The 22,400-nt window shown below is 38.3% G+C and overlaps 1 protein-coding gene across 1 annotated transcript; it reads left to right on the top strand.

The window, feature by feature from the left end:
• The first annotated feature begins 9,884 nt into the window (after window positions 1-9,884).
• LOC147855710 (uncharacterized) lies at window positions 9,885-20,881 on the top strand. The gene is made up of 4 exons (XM_087330101.1): window positions 9,885-10,387; window positions 12,028-12,921; window positions 14,369-17,519; window positions 20,367-20,881. The coding sequence occupies exons 1-4, from the start codon at window positions 10,160-10,162 to the stop codon at window positions 20,879-20,881; spliced, it is 4,788 nt and encodes a 1,595-aa protein (XP_087186227.1). The 5' UTR covers window positions 9,885-10,159.
• The last annotated feature ends 1,519 nt before the right edge of the window (window positions 20,882-22,400 follow it).

Genomic DNA, 22,400 nt, shown 5'->3' with positions numbered 1-22,400 from the left:
AAGACTAAGTAGCTGGAATCCCCCACGACACCGGTCACCGAACTGTGCGTAGTCCGGTCAGCCCATAGTGCTCTGAGTGTGACATATAATGGGTACAGAGAATGTACTTTCGGTCCTCGAGCAAGCAAGAGGTTCCCTTTGTGGAGTGTTCACCTTCCTTATGAGAAGCTGACGCGGATGTCGTCTTCATCCAATTGTTCGACTGAGATCAAAGGTCTTGAGAGCTTAGGTACATGTCGGACATTGTGTAGTACTAATGTAGAACCACCTAGGAGATTGAGTTCTACAATGTCGATTTTGATAATAGTGCAGTGCTGCGAATTTCCGACTCGTATTGAGTCAGAGTGTCGGGCCGAATATTGCTGAAACTGGGATTTGTGAGGGGTCACATGGTAGGATGCACCTGAATCCAAGAGTCATGTGCTCGATTCCTCAGTCTTGAGCAAAACTTCTTATTTGACTGGGTTTTCGATGGATAGTATGTTCAAGTCGTTCGACATTACTTCGTCTTAGGAGCCAACGTAATTGACCTCCTCATGCCGGCCATTCTTCTGATAAACTCGCTAAGCTTTATCGTTCTTCGATTTGAGTGCATGGTAATTGGCTTTTGATGTTCTCGGGTTTCTTGTAGTGGTTGCAAATTCGGTTGTCCCGGGACTTGCTCCGACTTCGTTGATTGTTTGGTTGTTAGGAAAAAATTCTTCCCCGACTGTTCGGTGGATCAGCTAAACCTTGTACTACATAAGCTTCATCTGTCGAGTCTTCTGCAACGAAAGTTTCCCACGAAGGGGGGAGACTACTCGTGAGCAACATTGCTCTCAGTTCATCTTTGATTGTTGTCCCCTAAGCTGAAATCTGCGAGTTTAAACTTTCGTACTCATTCAGGTGTGCCTGGACCGAGTCAAATTCTTTCATCCGCAGGTTGTAAAGGCACCAAATCAAATATATCTTTGTGGTAGCAACCTTCTTCTTGTAAGTGTCTGACAATGTCTTCCATAGTTGAAAGGTTGTCGAACACAATTGCATTGTGAAGTACACGGACTCCAACAGGTGCATCCGAATGGTGACTCAAACAATTCTATTGAGTTTCGTCCACTCATTTGGCTTCATTCCTTCTTGAGGTTTTTCGTTCTCGATTGGATCTATCTAACCCTTGACTATTAGTTAGTCTTGCATCTACTCCTTCCAGAAGTTGAAGTTCGATCCGTCGAACTTCCTTAGACTTATCTCAGATGAGCCGGATATTGATGTCATCCGTGTCAGCTTGCTAGACTCTATCTGGAGTCGACTACGAACTGTGGTAGGATGCAACTAACTGGCTCACTCGATATCATCCTAGTCGGATTTGGACACAAGTCGAATCAATTTCGACTTATTGGCAGATTCTGTCCAAAGTGACTAAAGTCGCCTGACTTAGCCGAGTTGGATACGAATCTGTCGATTCAATTCCGATGCTGATTTCAAGAAGTCAAGCATAGATTTTGTGTCGATTTTCCAAGCCAATCCTGCCTCGAGTGACTACAACGATGAGAGGGACGGAGCCGACTGGTCCTCCTGAATGTCGTCTAGTCGAATGAAGCACGAATAAGGGTTGTTTCCTGGAGTTGGATCTGCTTTGAGAGGTTACAACAAATGAGTAGATAGTGTCTAACCTGGTAAATCACGATCAAGGTCTCTTTAATAGAGACTCCACTCTAAGCAGCTACAATCACAGAAGTAAGGTGTTGCCGGTTGTCTTACCTTAAGGCTGATCTAGCTAGGTAGAGTGCAAATCTTCTATTTTTCTTTCTCTTCTCAAGATGAGATCTTGAACTAAAGTTCTTCAAAGAAGACAAGGCAAGAATGTTGTTGAAGGTTGATGACGGCTCTCAGCGTGTTGAAGAACCTCTACTCTAATACCAGATGTTGGGAACTAAGGTCGTCAGTGCAGAAACATTAACAACACCTTGAGATGACGATCACCTAGTGCACAAGATGAGGCAAGCTCAAAGAACAGAGAGAGAGAGAGAGAGAGGCACACAATGTAACAGTTTTATTCAAAATCGTTACAATGATGGAGGCAACAGCTCTCTAACAATAGCAACACCTATGAACCAGGTTACAAAGCCCATTATATACTAACTAAGCTAGGGCAACTGCCCTTTGACATATTTACAAAGATGTCCTAAACCTAGACTGTCCAAAGGGACAGTGTGAATATGACCATTAGAGACCCATATTCGACACGGTGGAACCGGTTGTATTCGGTGTCTGTTCGTTTACGCTTCCGCATCACTCCGTTTACAGAAAAATATGTTTGCTAATATGTTCATCTCCAATCTACGTCACTAATGTGGCATGGACATCAAGATCATATCCATAATAAAATATCATAGCGTAAGCTAGAAAGTTGTGTAGATTTGTATAATGGTTAGCTCATAATTGGGTGTTCTTATATGCAATGACTGTAACATTTTGGTCATATGCTTTATAGAGTTCTTCACAATTCCAAATTCTTTGACTCATGCAAATTCTCAATTTTGTTAACCATAGTGAGGTTATTATAACATCTTTCATTAAAATCTCTCTAGATCTCGAGTTCAGATATTTCATCAAATAATATTACACACCAAAGTTGTTTATTTATTGTTTACTAGCATCCACTAGAGCACAATCACAAATCGTTTTTGGTATTATCACTCATTTTCCAAGTTTGTTGTTTACTTATTATTTCCTAGCACTCCACTAGTTCACTTCAACACTTGAAATGTGACAAACTCATTTGCAAATTCATTCTTTAAGTAGCAGCATTATAACTGATTGTTGGAGTAATTTAATCACAAAGTTGATGAAAATGTAATATTGGACTTGTTGATTAGGACTTGGTGAGCACGTGATCTTTAAGGTTACCTTTCATTTTGTGATTGTATAGACATAACTTGTAATCTACAAGAGGCATGCCTTTATATTGTGCTTTAGTATATAATTCTTCATTATGTTTTTAATAGATGTCTACGAAAGTGTAGATTGAGAAGGAGCTTGCCATCATAAAGGATATTATGTTTGTCATAAACAATCTCTCTCATGTTATTTCTTTCATCTATACCCATTTTCATATTTTTCTCCTATTCTAATGTGAGTTGTGAGTCATGAGTCATGACACATAGCATCGTACTCATGTCATAGAGAGTTCTTCTTACTAGATAGTATTAGTACATCATAACCTTAGGCATATAAACAGTGACTTTTAACAAAGGTGTGTGGGTTGGGTGAAGACAATCCCTCATTTAATATGTTTTACTTATGCTTACCAAATTACCAAATATGTGCTTGTAAACTTTATTCACATGTAATGTCTTGTTTAGCATAGGCCATCTCTACTCATTTTGTACACAAACAGGGATGGTGACAAAGTAGGAAATAGAAAAGTTCAATGGAAATAATGTCTTTGTGGAAAATGAGAATAAAAGCATGTTTGAGAGAAGATAGCTCCTTCATGGCAATTTGAGAAATGTCCATGGAGTAAAAATTAATTATAATTTTTAAAGGTCTTTATTAAGATTGCATGTGAGTTTGTTTCATTTGGTGTGACTTTGATCAGTGTGGTGAACTTTTACTTTCCCGTGCCATGTGTCTAGTCAGCAATCTAAAACATGCCAAAATGTTTATACATTACATACACATATATATAGTTATGAATTGTTACATGCATAAACTGTTAAGCAATTGATAGATAACATTGAATAAATTAATGGTTAAGTGAAAAGAAAAATAAATTACAAAGGAGGATTTAATTCCCATTCTCATTGAATTTCTTAATGCACCATTCCATTGAATTTATATAAATAATAAGTAGGAGTTTGTTCATTTAAAAACATGGACCCCTTTGTTTGTTTGATTCCACGTCACCTTTGTTAAACCTAGCTTTACTACACCTAAGTGAACATTAATTGTCTCCTACATTGTTTTCCAAACAAATATCGTCACACCATTATGGAATCGTAATGTTCAACTTTCCACATGTTGTGTTGATGAAAAGGTGGTATCTCCGATTTCTGATACTAAGAAGAACTCATATTGTGACATTATACATAGAGTTGTCAATATAGTTAAGCTAAATTCACTCCCAAACTTTAAATGTATTTCAAATCAAATTATTCAAATTACGCAATAGTAGCTTATAAAATTGGAAGAGCTAGATCATTCATGCTTTGGCGAAGATTGAATAATGATAGACACCCAATAGTCGAAAGACAAAATATAGTTGCTCACTTAGCACGAAGGAAGAAAGTTATCAATTTGTATAGTCAACAAACAATCATCTACAAATTACATCACGATTTAGAGTATGATTTTAGGTGCTAAGCCATTGGTTATCCCTATAAAAAGAAAATAAGGTTTGCCATCTTTTGTATGACAGTAGTAAACCAAGGCCAATGCATTTTTCATGCAACCATTTGAAACCCTTTCACAACTGTGATCTAGCAAGCAAGGATGTTTTCTCTACCTATATCAACCAAGATCCCAAGGTGGTGTACATGTATGTGTTATGCATATAAAGGGATCATGTCGTAAAAAGTTAGGTACACCAGGGATGTTTTCTATCATTACACTAAGGATTTTTTCTAGCTTAGGGATGTAGGCTTTAGTACACTAGGGTTGTTTTCTATATTTTCATTGGGGTTGAATTCAACCCTCACACTCATATACCCAAAGATGTCCTTTTATCTTTTGTTATTACTCTTGCTCTAAGAGCTTAAGATGGTTTCTATGATGGACTTAGAACAACTTTGAAATTAGGTTTCAACTTGGAATTATATGCTAATCATCAAGCATAAAGACCACATAATCTAATTCATAACCAAGAGGCTAGGAAAACTATCTTCTCTCGAGGAACTATCTTTTGAAAATATCATGGTCTCTCTCAATGTGCATTTGCTTGTATACTACACGTTCTTCTCTCGAAATTACTCTTGCTCTAAGAGCTTAAGATGGTTTCTATGATGGGCTTAGAACAACTTTGCAATGAGGTTTCAACTTGGAATTATACGCTAATCATCAGGCATAAAGACCACATAATCTAATTCATAACCAAGAGGCTAGGAAAACTTTCTCTTGAGGAACTATCTTTTGAAAATATCATGGTCTCTCTCAATGTGCATTTGCTTGTATGTATACTACACATTCTTTTGGTAGTTGTTGAAATGCCACACATTCTTTTATATATATTCATGGATATAGCTTAATTTTTTGCTCAAATGATTGAACAATTTGTATGTAATTAAGACATTGATGAAACAAATTATGTAATTAGTTGATTATGTAATTTAGCAAGGTGTATTAATTTGTTGCACATTACTAAATTATGGCAACTTTAGTTGCCAGATCTATTTAATCACCACTCCATCACTTGACTAATGCCCATATCTTTATTACTTGATTGCACTTTACGTAACCAAGGCATTCAATTTTGGCAAATATACCAAAAAAGAGATCGTGCCATAGTTTGAGACTTTCCCACAATTTTATGTACAAAAACAATACAAAAGACCATGGAGGTTAGTTAAAGTTTTGCATTGTATCAAAGCAATGCTAAGGTTTTTTTTATAGATACTATGGAGCCACCAAGGAATTGTATGAAACGTTCAAAACACAATTATCATGATTTCAATTCACATATATTTGTTGGCATAAGCTAGTGGATTTGTACAAAATTGTTCAAAAATTATATATGATGGGACAAATGGAAGGGAAATGTAGGGAAACAATGCGGGGCATGCCATGATGCAGCACCTGATTTTTATGAAAGATGAATTGAAGGAGAACATTGGTGTTGGTAATAGTAGGAGTCTGTAGGACTATTGAGTGAGACGGGCATCTCTTTTTTACGTGTCATCCGTTGGGCCCAATGTTCTCTGTCAAACATCCCTCTCTCTATGCATAAATATACACATGAAATGTTATAACATGAGATTTAATGAGAGATGCCAGCTAGGATGAGGTATCTAGAACAGTTTACTTCGTGTCACAAAAAGGTCGGCTATAAAGCACTTTGGTTTGGACTCTCCTTTTTGTTTTGGTTTTTGGCCCCAAACCCCACCCATGGTGGGATGTGAAATAGAAATGCAATGGGCTATTAAAATAATGCAAAAGAGTTGGATAATTTGCCAACCCCCCTCTTGATCTTTACCCCTCATAACTTAACTACACCATTACTTTAGTCTTCTCCAAGTGCACTCTATGTGCCTCTATGTATTGTTGGCATCTCCATTCTCTCTTCTTTGCGTGGTTTTAGTTTATTATGAACCTACCTTTTATCCATTCTTTCTAGGTTTTCACCTCATCTCAAGATTTTCCAAATATAATATAATGTATAACAAAAAAATGTAATGGGCATTACAAGTTTAGCTACTACCGTGATTTTAGCTTGCAATGAGAACGAGTTTTTCTTTTTTAAAGTCTTGTCCTCATCTTCTTCTTTCTTCATTAAATCACTCCCACATTATCATTGAATTGTACAAGAGCACGAGCAACATGAATTTATAACATTGGCATCCCTACCTTTATAACACTTGTTCTCTTTGGCATTCTTTATTCTTGTCTCAAGGTTGGCCTCAGTCTATTATACCACTTTTCTTATGCATACTTCCCTATGCTCAACGATCTTCTTCTTAACTCCTCTATGTCCTTCAATAATGCGCTTGGCTCACAAACATGTAACACGATGAATGATATTCTCATTTACATAGGCCAACTTGGCAAGAGGAAGATTCTTGTGACATACCACTTTCCTATTTTGCTTGCAATTAATTGCTAAAATATTGTATACATTATGGAGTCATGCATGAATCTAGCAAAACCTCGTAAATTGAAAACATTTTAGGTTATTTTCAAAGTTTTGGTTTTTGTGTAAGGAGAGTACATTTTGGTAATTATTTGCAAGCTCATAGTGTCGAGTGACCGGATATAAAGGGAGCTTACAAAAGCACATATGTACATATGCATCTTGAATTGCAACATAACATTGAAAACTCTTTTAGGACCTAACTTCAAATCAAGGATCATCATATGACACACAATTAAGTATGCTCTAGTGACATTTGGCTTCAATGAATGTTAATATTAGCTCTTGGTAGATTATAGTTTCACAACTACCCTAAAATGTTCTCTAATAACCATTTGAAAGATTTTTTGTGATAAACATTTTAGCAATATGAGGTCACTATGGAGGGGTAATGTAGGCCTCAAACGTCTTGAGAATGACTCCATACATGAAACGAATCTTGCAACTTTAAACCTAAATCTAACAAAAGCATATGAGGACTTTGTCCCTTGTGAACAAAGGGAAGCCATGAGTCATGTGTACATTTACAAATACACGAAACGGTTAATGTATTTGTTAATAATGATCACCTTTAGCTAATCGAGCATGCTCTTGAGAAACAAAGGGACCTAGATTCGCCAAGTTGTAAAGTAACTCAAATAACTAGATTATTTTTCTACATTTGAGTTATAAGGTACAAGAACAAGTAATGAAGTGTATGAGTGTGCCTCGCAACTACTATCAATGGTACATTATGATCATATCTTTTACATGTAATTACAAAGGTTAATGACATTGAATGCAAAGTAATCTCATGGTACTTACACATGAACTCCACAACCTATGACCCCCAACATTTTAGAAATGGTTATGAATACAGATTGCACTAGAGTATATATGTATATTATTTTCAATAAAATATTGCATTATTACCCATGGTTAGGGAAAAATCATATATCTAGGATGATCAAGCAGATGGGGTATACCTTTTGTTATCAACATTAGTCGCCATGTAATGTCCTTGACAATTGTATCTTTGAATCTTTGCAATCTACATGACAAATGGCTAGCTAGTGCAACTAATATCCTTAAAAAAAAAGTCCTCGGGAACAATTTACCACGAAAAGAATACTCTCAGATGTCAAGTTCCGATGAAAGCATTGACATTACAAATCCACCAAAGGAGAGACAACTCACATGAAGTGCACATAAACAACTCCTAACCTTGTTTGTTGTATACAAAAAATAGGTATATCACACCCATTGATGCGTGCAGTTACAACAAAACTAGAAACATGAAGTTTTGTTGCTAGAACATTGCCAATCTTATCGAAATTGACGGTCTCGTTTTGGAATGTGAAAAACACTAGGAATGGGCGAATAACATTGATTTCAAGTTCCATAATAGTAGAGATGATGAAACCAAGTAGAGAAAACTTGGGTTCTAGAGATGATGATACCAAATAGAGAAAACTTGGTTTCTATACGATTTTGCCAGGACGACTCTACGTAGTCTGAATAAATGAATGGGAGGATTGTTTGTTGGGATAGGATGGGTCATCATCCCTTCTTATCAACAACAACATCATCATCATCATTCAGCAACATCATATTTTACTTTCCAAGATTCCAATGAACACATTTTTGTGGATTAATTTTCTTCTCCTCCTTTAAATACACATCTCATCATTCTCCCAACATGTATATATATATGTATATATATATATATATATATATATATATGAACAAAAAACAAAGAAAAGATTTTAGATGCCAAACTCTAAAATTAATCTATATGTTGTTGTTCCAATTCCTTTCTCTTTTTCTGATGATTCTTGTTGTTAAATTTTGTTGGCATTCTAAAGAAAAGCATTCAGTAATTGACAAAGCAAAGCAATGGAATGTTATTGAAAGGATACATCCAAAACAGGAAACAGAAATCAATAATAATAATGATAATAATAATAATGACGAAGACATTTAAGCCCATTGAATATATATACACACATATAAATGTCTTAAGTAAGCACATAAAGTAGATACCCCAACCCCAGCATGATACTACAGTCTTTCTTAAGCTTTTATGTATATGTATGTGTCTTTCATTTTCATTAAAAAAAGGAAGTTCAAAACTCCAGAAACTAATGAAGGAAGATCTCGGAATTCATGGATGTGTGTCGACAGCATGTCTCTGTTTTCCGGGATGAGAGCGAAATGTCATGTTTTTCGAGACGCGAGCAAGCAAGTGTGTGGAATGATGGAAAATTGAGAAAGAGAGAGAAAGAGTTGTATTGTTGTGATGGATAAACTCATTACTAGGAAGGGTAGTGGCATTGCTGTTTAAGAGAGGTAAAGGAAAAAGTGATTTTTGAAGAGATTCCATTTGAGCAGAAAAGCAAGATAGTAGAATGGTATACTACAAAAAAAGCTTCACAAACCAGCTCAAAAGAGTACTAGCAAACAAACCATATGCATTACATATATAGCTACACTTCATTTTTTGCCATCAGTACTTCCTCTAAGCACACACCTTTAAGCTCAAGAGCCTTTTGTTATTGTTTCAATCCTTCTTATTATATAGTAGCAAGCTTTGCTAAATTCCTGCATATCAGCATACAATTACAACATCCCCCACTCATCTCTCCAAAAAACCACAACATGAACACATAAACATCAATAGAGCACAAAATTCCTCCGATCCTTTGTTTTCTTCATTCATCCGATCCAATCCAATCCAATCTGATCCAATCAATTTTCATTGTTAATTGTTGTTCATCATTAGGAAAGATTATCACAAGCTTATACCAACCCACTCCAATCCATTTTTGTTATCGTTAATCATACCAAAAGATAATCACATCCTTCTACCAATCCCCCCCAAGAATAGCTACCAATCTTTAAACCACCTTAAGATTTGAAATTAGTGCATCATTTTTGCAAAAATTAGAAATAGTATAACTACAAAGAGAGATAGTATTTTATAGTTTGATGCACCCATCACCTTAGGCCCAAATCGAAAACATTAAGCTAGTAATACACTAGCTTGTTCATCCAAAGCATCTCATAGTTAATCAAATATTTCTTTTATTTTCCAAATTCCTCGCAGGGTTGCAGGTTTTTATTTATTTATGCACTCTTGCTTGGAGCTTACATCCTTCTCTCTTTTGTTTTGTTTTGTTTTGATGGTGTGTGAATTCTCAGTGCATCAAGACTGTTTTAGCATAAACGGAGCTCATCCAGCAAACAGCACAAAGGTAAACAAGTATATACAATTTTTTGTTAAATCAGCACGTTCTTTTTAGTTTTTACAGATACATCAAGTCAAATTAAATCCAATCCAATCAAATCCAAATCAAAATGGGCAAGTGTTCAAGCAAGGAGAAGAGAGGAAGGAAGCTCATTTCGGAGAGGGGCAGGAAAGCTCTCGGAGACTCCGCATCCTCATCATCGTCCTCTCCCAGGAGATCTCCAGTGGGATCCCCGACATCTGCATCAGCATCACGTGCTCAGGCTTCCAGCATTGCGCCTACAATTATACAACATCCCCCCACACAATCCCAATCTCAGCCCATTGTGGCTGCCGAGGTATTATTACTACTGAATTGCTTTGATCCTTCAGTAATTGATTGATTAGACACTACAGTAGATCACATACATCATCCCATACTTGACATAAGATTATGAAACGCAATGCAATTGTTTTTAGGATATTATTTTCTTCACCATTTTGTTAGCCCATGTGACTGAGTATAGTCGGATTCATTTTTACTTTGGGGAACAGTTAGTTTTTTTTCCTTCCCATGAGATGACAACAGAGCCATCCGAAGGAACTATGGTTATTAGCACACAATATACAAAATTGATTCCAGACAATTTAATGAGACTTAACATAATATCCTAAAACTCTTCACATCATTGAGTACCCATCCATGCATCCACCAATCTTCTGGAGTAATAAACTCAAATTTGATAATTTCAGCTAGTTACTATGGTTACTCAAACATAGAGAACTGGACAAACAGGTCATCACAACAAACTTGAAACTTGCACTTCCTCTATCACCTCAAGGGAAGTGTATTCCACATGCATATCTAGGCCCCTCTGCTGGCAGAACATAGTTTTAAAAAATCATCCATTGCCTCGTTTTAATGTTATGCAGCTTGTAAGTTGTAATAATACTCAGTATATAGAATAGCAATCTCTGAGAAATAACAAACCTATCAACCTTTTTATATCATCCACTTTTCAGCAAGCTCCAATTATGTCCCAGATATCCAACAAAAGAATACGTACATAATGCTAAGTAAAAAAGAAATACCATCTGAACTTATATTGGCTAATGTGCTTTGATGTACATACGAACGTGTATTGTTTGGATATCATATTGATGTGCCAAATGACTTTAGATATGATGCTTGATACATGCTGGATAAGAAAGGCTAAAGTAGTAATGAGGAAACTGGTGGCGCCTTCACAAAGTAAAAAGTTAAGTGCCTCAGCATCTTCACCAAACAAAAAGCAGAGAGGATGAGCACCAGATACCAATTGTAAAAGAAAACGCCCAACTGGGCTCTAAGGAAATAGATGTGATGCTCATCTGAGAAAAAGGCTAAAATTACCTGTGAGACCAAGATTGAAACAACTATCATCTGGTGAAAGGCAACATAAATGGAAAAAGCAAAGGAATCCTATAGAATAATGAATGTGTTTCTGTATAGAATAGGATTTTTAATGTTTGAACAAGATAAAATTTTACATCCTCAAGCATTGATTGTATACTCTTTTATTTCTTCTGTGTATACCAGCATATGTCTACTTAATGTGAGATCCTATTGCATGTTACTATGCTGGAGACTTGTCATGTTCATTGATAATATAGTATGTTAGCCTCTACGTTCTTCATAATTGACAGCCCCAATAGAATGTATCACAGCAATAGCACTTAAAATGATCCATGCATCTGTGTCCCATCTGGTGTGCAGCAATACCATAACTACTTCCATGTGAAAGAAAACAGAACTAGAGAATCAAACGAAACAAAAAGTCATGTTAATCTCCATGGAAAGACTTCATAGGCATATGGACAAAACAACATACAGTTCAGCAGATGCAATTAAGCACATGCAGACATTAATGAGAAATTAAGCTTTTTAAAAGTTTAGTAATAGTTTTGATGCAGATATCTAAAAATCCACATGAAATGAAATGTCTGGGAATTTTTGTAGATAGAAGAGGCCACTCTAGTCATCTCACCACTAGGCCTGAAGGAACTGGAGCCTCTCTTGGCTGAGGAGAGACAAGCATCAACCTCTTCATCAGCTGCTACTGGACTGAGGCGGAGGACTGTTATAGCTACGAAAGAAACCATTCCATTAAATATTCTGTCTTCATCTGTAGGATCAGAAAGTTTTCATGATGCAACTGATGAACTCCCCGAATTCCCACTGCTTGATAGTTCCTTTCATGAAAGCGAGTTTCGGACACCCATCGGCCAGCTCTCCACTGATTCAGGCCATTCAATTGAGGCATCATCATCCTCTTCTGTACGAGATAAAGCTCGTATGAGCCAGTTTGGTTTTACTGTGGAATCACGAGATGTGACCACTTCAAAGAAACTAGGTGTTGATGTAAAAGAAACACCAATATCTCAGAAACGCAAGTATGCTCAGCTTCCTGCTGCTAAACAAATGACAGAGAATTCATCAACTGCTCAATTCCAGGTCAACAGATATAACAATCCTAGTGAGAATATCGGAACTACCACAGTTCATGATGGTGAAGTTTTTGCTCATACTAATGCACCTCAGTATGCTGTAGTACAAGACAGGAAAGGTGACTCCAGTGAGAGCTTTGAGCATATTGAAGTATCTGATGCAAATTTTTCAGAAGACGACACTCAGAAGTCAGATTCCAGTTATGACTTGCTGGGATCTGACCATTCAGAACACGCAATGGCAGAAATCAGAATGCTGAGCAGTTCAGATGCAGTTGTAGTTAAGCAAAATGAAAAGCTAGATCTTCCTCCGAACGATCCTGCAGAAAACACAAAGGTCACCACTTCTGCAGTGACATTGGATAAAGATGAGGCAGGAGACAGCACAATCATCCAGCAATATCAGGTAAACATTACATCATCTCATATATGTAAAAATATTATGGTTCTTAGTAGTCACGAAACTTTACATACTCATGTATCACAAAACAATCATCCATGCTTCTAAAGCTTATTATACAGAAAGGATTATAAAAACTACTTCAGAAAGATATCTTCTGATTTATGAGAGTTACATCAAGTAATCATCAAAAAAATTCCTAGTATTGATATAGCACAGTTTTCAGAAGAGTTAAATTATGATAATTCTAAAACTTATGGTATCAAGATGGCTCTTACGTAAACAAGCTCAAACAGAAACAATATTGCAAACATTTGCATAATAAAATTTTTTCCCAGTCACTATAAAAAAAGTGATGGTCATTTGATAGATACTTTTCACAATACTTTGGAATATCAATGAGAAGCTCATAAATTTTGTTTTATGTCATGAATAAGATGCATTTTACAGATGCATTTTATGTGTGGGAGAGGGAAATTAAAACGGATGAATTGCCAGCTTCAAAGTATAAAGAGCAGACAAATCGGGAGAAAGAAATGGCCTATAAGACCAAATAAGAGATTACATCTTAATTGTTGTCTCGTCTTTGAGAACAAATCAAAAATAAAATAAATATTACATAGTAAATAAGATGAAAAGAAAAGAAATGAGGGAATCTGGATTTTGGCACATGTGAGATTCTCAAGTTAGGTATATTGTAGCTTTTGTCTTTGAAAGATCTCTAGCATAGGTCGATCTAGAATGGAAATGTCTCCGAAACGAGGGAAGCACCTACGATGGCGGGAGATAATGGCTTTTATTTGTCGATTACAAGGGTGTCGAGGTCATGATCCATGGGGCCGGGGCCTACGTGCATGGCAAATTGCTATTGCCCAATCAATTGTAACCCCTTTCTTATGTCCTGGTCTGGAGCTCATTTGTGTATCCCGTGATGGACTTGTAGCATTAGGAGTGATGGAGCTAAAGAAAGTTGTGATTGTTCTTTGTGGATGAGCTTGTGTGGCTGTATTCTTCAACTTTTCTCGATGTCTCGAGCTCTAGCAAGAAAAGTCCTAGGTATTGTTGGTCCTCATATTCCATTACCTTGCGTAGTGGGCCAAAGCCTTGTTTAAAGAGGCAATGGTATCTCCCTCTGATTTCATAAAAGTCACTACAATGACAAACATAGTGTTCCTTAGATTCCACTCCTTCATGTCAAAATTGGCAAATTCTCTCTTCTAGAGGTAGTCGTGTATATATCTGCCTACCTCAATCTGTAAGTTCGCAGAAGTTCGCAGCTGACCTATCACACTACGCAACGCATAGGATAGATGTATGTCCATATAAGGTGGCCTGATGACGAATCCATCCTCCGATGCATATAGGAGAGAAAATTTAAACACAAAACTCAAAATCAGCCCTCTGCATTTGGCTGAGAATTTTGAAACATGCTAAAGGTTCATTTTTTCAGCAGGTCAAAGAAATATTGCCAATCCCAACTGAGGAAGTACCTATATCATTCACAAAAGCAAAAGAATATGCAAACATCAAAACTGTAGAACATCCTCAAATACTTAAAACACTTGAACCAGTCTATCGAGCACCAAAGACAAAAGAAGAGCTTGAGGTAATAGATGCAAGGTATGGAAGAGAAACAGGCATAAAGGTATTGGATGTTCGAGCTTATCAGGAAGCCCAAAGACTCGATACAGGTAGCACATTAGTATCAAAGTTTAGAAGTGAGGATGCCCAGATACAGACACCGAGGGATGAAGCTAGGCCTGTGGCTGAGCTAATAGAGAGCCACATGGAGGATGAGATTGTACCCAAGGCGCAGAAGAAAAAGAAAGGAAAAGAACTGTTAATGACATGTTCTGAAGCAGCATCTGAATCCAAAGATGTCTCACTCACATTTACAGATGAAATTGACCATGCAACCAAATGTGTAATGGACATAGAAAATCCTGTAGATAAAACAAACAAGGAGCATAGCAAGGCTGAATTATCAGGAAAGACATGTCCAGAAGCGGGTATAGAGATTGAAAAACAAGAAAAGATCAAAGTATCAGTTGATAGATTGAAATACCATGCAAAAGAAACAGACATACAGCACACCAAAACTCACATAGAAGAAACTTTAAATATCTCAACCCAGCAACCTACTCTTGAGAAAGAAATTCATGCCCATATCCAAGCATTCGACTCTAATCCTCAAACGCATACAGAGGAAATTCTAGTACTTGAAAACATTCATCAGAGCAATGAAACAAAAGTTCAGGAGATAGAAAATGTACAGGTTATAACAAATAAGTACACAGAAGAGTCAGCCAGGCTTGGACCATACATCGACAGTGAAATGATATGTAAGGAAGAGCAACAAGAAACAGATCTGCAAAAAGAACTCGCATCTGAAAATTTCCAAACAGAAGAAGAAAGCAAAGGCTTTAAGGACATATATAGAGTGGACTCTCAAGTACATATTGCCAAAGATATATTGGATGCTCTTACAGACACACAGGGTGAAGCAGAAAAAGAGCAACATCAACTTGAAAATATCCCTCAAGTAGCTATTAGCAATGATGAAGATGACAGGGAAATCCAAATTATTAAAGAGATACTGGCACCAAAAGACGCAGAGAATGAACAAGAACAAAAGGGAAGTCAGCAAGACGGAGAAGAAGGTCAGGAGCCTCTGCAAAAAATTCCAACTGTCAATCAGCATATAGATGCACAAATACTGGATATAAATGAAATTGAACCTGAGATGTTTGCCAACACAGTTGCCTCTATCATGGTTTCAGATCCACAAGAAACAACTTATGTGCACATGAAAATTGAAATTATTCAGGAACATGAGAAGTTAACTCAAGATTGCTCTCCTTCTCAGGAGAGCAAGGTCACACATCTTCAGGTTCACACGATCCAATGTAAAGAAGTTTTGGACAGTCCAATAGACGCAATCAAGAAAAATGCACAAAAGACACAACAAGCAATGTATCAGCAACAAGATATACCAGCTGAAAGTCTTCAGGAAATAAATGTTCCAGACAATCAAGAAACCATATCTAGCAATCATGGCGCTGGTGAGAGAGTATATCATGAACCCATAGAAGACAGCCCACTGATTGTCAACCCAATAGGGCACCAGGAAATTGCACAAAAGGAACATACAGCTCAAACTCTTCAGGAGAAAAATGTTCAAGCAAACCAAGAAACCATTTATTGTTATCAAGATGAGTTCATTGTAGTAAAGCAAAGTGCTAAAGAGAACAACACGTCAGAAGATATAAGAACAGAAGAAGCACGCAAAGAATTGGCCACAAGTGACTGCGATGAGTTCACGGTAATCGGCCATTCTTCTGAAGAGCAACACACATCGGGCGATTTCCAACAGGAAGAACAGAATGAACTTCCTCTTGCACATATAATGGATGCTTCTGCGGATTTAGTTCCACCTCTTGGTATAACACAACAAGGGGCATCAGAACATTTCCAAAAAGAAGAACGGAAAAAAATAGAGGGAATTGATCACAATCAGGTCAAAGGATATCCCACTAGAGAGCAACAAACATCAGAAAATACCATCGACAAAGTACATCATGAACTCACAATAGACATTGCCGCAAGTGACATTGATGAGTTCACAGCAATAGGCCATCCTTCTCAAACACAACAGACATCCCAAGATATCACAGAGACAATACACGATGAACTCAAAGACACCTCCAAACATGTTCACAAAGAAAATGAACAGGAAGCCTTTCAGGAAAGTGACCATGATGAGTTCAAGGGAGTAGAACATTTTGCTCAAGAACAACAAAAATCCGACGATATCATAGACAAAGTACATCATGAACTCATCGAGCACAACCTACTGACTGTCAATTCCATAGGTCGCCAAGAAATCTCACAGCAGAAACATACAACGACAACTCTTCATGAGATAAATGTTCCAGAAAACCAAGAAGCCATATCTGTTGATCAAGATGATTTCCCTGTACTGGAGCAGAGTGCTGAAGAGCAACACAGGTCAGAACATCTACAAAGACAACAAGAGCTGAAAGACATTGCCGCAACTGACTGCAACGATATTACGACAACAGAGCGTCCTTCAGAAGAGCAACACACATCAGAAGATGTCCACCAGGAAGAACAGAAAGAACTTTCTCCTGCTTATATAGTAGATGCCCCTTCAGATGTAGTTACTCCAGTAGCTGTCAAAGACCAATTGTCTAAAGACCAATTGTCTAAAGACCAAGAAACCTCAGGAGATGCCCAACAAGAGGAAGAACAGAAAAACTTTGCCGCAAGTGACAGGGATGAGTTCAAGGAAATAGGTCATCCTTCTCAAGAGAACCAGACATCCCAAGATGTCACAGAGGAGGTTCCAGCAAACCAAGACACACAATATAGTGACATATGTAAGCTGAAAGTACGAAACCAAATTGCGGAAGACCAGCACACCACCAAAGTTATAACAATACAAACAGAGCAAAAAGACATTGCCGCACGTGACTGCGACGAGTTCACGATAACAACACTGGCTTCTGTAGAAAACTACCCATCAGAAGATATCCAACAGGCAGAACAGAATGAACTTCCTCATGCAAATATAGTGGATGCTCCTCAGGATAAAATTCTCCTTCTTGGTAAAAACGAACCATTTACTGAACAAGAAGACACCTCAAAATATGTACAAAAAGAAGAACAGAAAGATTTTGAGGCAAGTGATGACAATGAGAACAAAGGATATTCCGCTAAAGAGCAACAAACGTCACATGATACCATTGAGGACGTAAATCAAGAACTCTTAATAGAATGGCCACTGATTGTCAATACGATGGGGCATCAGGAAATAACACAGGAAGAACATACAGATAAAAGTGCTAAGGAGATCATTGTTGAAGCGAACCAGGAATCCATGGATTGTGATCAAGATGACTTCAATGTCCTAAAGCACAGTGCTGAAGAGACGCACACGTCAGAAGCCATAAAAACCAAAGAAGAGCGGAAAGATGTTACTGCAAGTAACAAGGATGAGCTTACAACAGCTCCACATCTTTCAGCAGATATACTGAATGCTCCTGCAGATGTAGTAATTGCTGCAGGTATCACACAACCATTTCCTGAGGACCAAGACACCTTCAAAGATGTTCAAAGGGAAGAAGAACAGGAATCCTTTCAGGGAAGGGACCATGATGAGTTCAAGGGAGTGGAGCATCTTGCTCAACAGCAACAAAAATCGGACGATATCATAGAGAAAGTACATGATGAAGTCAGTGAGAATAACCTACTGATTGTGAGTTCCATAGGTCACCAAGAAATCTCACAGCAGGAACATACAACAAAAACTCTTCAAGAAGCCAAATCTGGTGATCAAGATGACTTCCTTGTATTGATGCAGAATGCTCAAGAGCAACACAGCTCAGAACATCTAGAAAGAGAAGAAGAGCTGAAAGACTTTGCTGCCACGGACTGCGATGTCAATAACAAAACAGAGCATCCATCAGAAGGTCAACACACATCAGAAGATGTCCACTACGAAGAACAGAAAGAACTTCCACTACCAAGATGTCCACTAGTGGGTGTAAAAGACCAATTTCCTGAGGAACAACAGACCTCACGAGATGCCCAACATGAGCAAGAACAGAAAGACTTTACCACAACTGATAGGGATGCGTTAAAGGCAATAGGCCATCCTTCTCAACAGCAACAGACATCCCCAGAGATCAGAGAGAAAGTACATAATGAACTCAAAGAAGACAACTTACTCCTTGTCAACCTGATAGGGAGCCAAGAAATCGCAGAGGAGGTTCAACCAAACCAAAACGGGCTATATAGTGACCAAGATGAGCTCAAAGTACTAAACCAAATCTCACTAGACCAGCACACCTTCGAACTTATAACAACACCACCAGAAGAAAAAGAATTTGCCGTATGTGATTGCGATGAGTTCATGATAACGACGCATTCTTCGGTACAGCAACAACCATCAGAAAATATCCAACAGGCAGAACAGAATGAACTTCCTCAAGCACAGATAGTGAATGCTCCTAAGGATGTAGTTGCTGCTCATTGTATTGAAGAACAATTCGCTGAACAACAAGAGACTTCTGAACATGTCCAGAAGATAACACAAGAAGATTTTGAGGGAAGTGATCACAATGACATCAACAGATATCCTGATAAAGAGCAACAAACATCAAACGATACCATTGAGGACGTACATCATGAACTCATAATAGAAAGACCACTGATTGTCAATACGATGGGGCACCAGGAAATCACACAGGAAGAGCATACAGCTAAAAGTGTTGAGGAAATCACTGTTGCAACGAACCAGGAAACCATGGATCATGATCAAGACGAGTTCAATGTGCTAAAGCACAGTGCTGAAGAGCAGCATACATCAGAAGGCATAACAAGACAAGGAGAGCAGAAGGATGTTACAACCGGACACTTGTCAGAAGGTATACTGGATGGTCCTGCAGATGCAGTAATTCCTGCAGGTATCACAAAAACATTTCCTGAAGACCAAGACACCTACAAAGATGTTCAAACAGAGGAAGAACAGGAAGCCTCTCAGGCAAGTGACCATGATGAGTTCAAGGGAGTGGAGCATCTTGCTCAACAGCAACAAAAATCGGACAATAACATAGATGAAGTAGATCATGAACTCATCGACAACAACCTACCGATTGTTAGTTCCATAGATCATCAAGTAATCTCCCAGCAAGAACATACAACTAATATTCTTCACGAGATAAATGTTCAAGAAAATCAAGAAGCCATATCTGGTGATCAAGATGTGTACCCTGTACTAGAGCAGAGTACTGAAGAGCAACACAGCTCAGTATATATAGAAAGAAAAGAAGAGCAGAAATACTTTGCCGCAACTGACATTATGACAACAGATCATCCTTCAGAAGAGCAAAACACATCAGAAGATGACCACCAGGGAGAACAGAAAGAACTTCCTCCTGCTTATACAGTAGATACTCCTTCCGATGTAGTTACTACAGTGGCTGTAAAAGACAAATTTTCTGAAGACCAAGAGACCGCAGGAGATGCCCAACAAGAGGAAGGACAGAAAGACTTTGCCGTAAGTGACAGGGATGAGTTCAAAGAAATAGGCCATCCTTCTCAAGGTATCACAAAGGAAGTACATGAACTCAAAGACGACAACATACTACATGTCAATCTGATAGGGCACCAAGAAATCGCAGAGGCAGTTCCACCAAACCAAATAACACTATATGGTGACGAAGATGAGCTCAAAATACTAAACCAAATGGCAGAAGGCCAGCACACCTCTGAAATGATAACAACACAAGCAGAGCAAAAAGACTTTGCCGCACATGACTGCGATGACTTCATTATAATTGGACGTCCTTCTGAAGAACAACACCCATCAGAAGATATCCAACATGCAGATTATAATAAACGTCCTCGTGCAAATATAATTGATGCACCTGAAGATGTAGTTCTTTCTGATGGTAAAGAAGAATCATTTGCTGAACAACAAGAGACCTCAAAATATATACAAAAAGAAGAAGAGAAAGATTTTGAGGGAAATGATCACAATAAAATCAAGGCATATCCTGCTAAAGAGGAACAACCATCAGAAGACACAATCCAGGTCTTAAATCATGAATTCATAATAGAAAGGCCACTCATTATCACCACGATGGAGCACCAGGAAATCCCACAGAAAGAACATACAGCTAAAAGTGTTAAGGAGAACAACGATGCAGCGAACCAGGAAACCATGGATACTGATCAGAATGGTTTCGATGTACTGAAGCACACTGCTGAACAGCAACATGCATCAGAAGATAAAACCAGAGAACGAGAGCAGATAAATGTTTCCCTAAATGACTGCGGAGAGTTCACTTCAGCCAGGCATGCTCAAGAACATATATCATATGCAACTGCAGAAGAAGTAATAGCTGCTGGTATCGCAAAACCATTTGCTGACAACCAATAGACCGAACAGAGAGCCTTTCAGGGAAGTGACCATGACAAGTTAAAGGCAGTGGCACATGTCATTAAACCGATGCTCCCGCAGATGTAGTCACTGCTGCGAGTATACAAACACCATTTGCTCATGACCAAGACACATCCGAACATGTTCAAAAAGAGGAAGAGCATGAAGACTTTCACGGAAGTGACCATGATGAGTTCAAGGCAGCCGAGCATGTAATTAAAGACCAACAAAAATCGGACGATCTCATAGACGAAGTACATCCTGAACACATAGACCACAACCTGCTGATTGTGAGTTCCAGAAGTCACCAAGAAATCTCACCTCAGGAACATACAACTAAAACTCAGCCGGAGATAAATATTCCAGAAAACCAAGAACACATATCTTCTGATCAAGATGAGCTCTCTGTACTAGACCAGAGTGCTGAAGAGCAACACAGCTCAGACCATCTACAAAGAGAAGAACAGCTGAGAGATTTTGCCAAAACGGACTGCCATGACGTTAACAAAACAGAGCATCTATCAGAAGAGCGACGCAAATCAGGAGATGCCTACAAGGAAAACGACAAGGAACTTCCACATGCTTATATAGTAGATGCCCCTTCAGATGGGGTTAGTCTAGTGGGCATAAAAGACCAGTTCCCTGAAGAACAGGAGACCTTGGGAGATGCCCAACGTGAGGAAGAACAGAAAGACTCTGCGGCTACAGACAGGGATAAGTTAGAGGCAATAGTCCGTCCTCCTCATGAGCAACAGACATTAGAAGACTCCACAGAGGAAGTACATGATGAACTCAAAGAAGACAACGTACTACATGCCAATATGATAGCGAGCCAAGAAATCAAAGAGGACGTTCCAGCAAACCAAGCCACACTATATAGGGACGAAGATGAGCTCAATGTACTAAACCAAACGGCAGCAGAGCAGCACACCTCTCCACTGATAACAACACATGAGGAGCAAAAAGACTTTGTCACACGTGACTTCGATGAGCTCACGATAACAGCGCGTCCTTCCGAAGATCGCCGCCCATCACATAATATCCAACAGGCAGAACAAAATGAACTTCTTCCTGCACCTATACTGGATGCCCCTCAGGATGGAGTTCTTCCTCTTCATAAACAAGAACCATTGGCTGAACAACAAGACGCCTCAACATATGTACAAAGAGAAGAACAGAAAGATTTTGACGCCAGTCATCACAACCAGAACAAAGGATATCCCCCTAAGGAGCAACAAACATCAGAATATACCATCAAGGACGAAAATCATGAATTCATAATAGAAACGCCACCCAATCTCAATACAATGCGGCACCAGGAAATCACACCGGAAGAACATATAGCTAAAAGTGATGAGGAGATCAACCTTGCAGCGAACCAGGAATCCCTGGATCGTAATCAAGATGATTTCAATGGGCTAAGCCACACGGCTGAAGAGCAACATGCGTCAGAAGATACAAAGAGAGAAGAAGAGCACACAGATGTTACCCCAGGTGACTACGATGCATTCTTCAAAGC

Source organism: Azolla caroliniana, unplaced genomic scaffold (genome assembly GCF_043228905.1).
Source record: "Azolla caroliniana isolate FFs.n. ecotype wild unplaced genomic scaffold, voAzoCaro1.0.p SCAF_14, whole genome shotgun sequence".
Classification (NCBI taxonomy): domain Eukaryota; kingdom Viridiplantae; phylum Streptophyta; class Polypodiopsida; order Salviniales; family Salviniaceae; genus Azolla; species Azolla caroliniana.
Note: the sequence above shows the minus strand (reverse complement) of the source record. Positions and strands in the feature narration are given on the sequence as shown.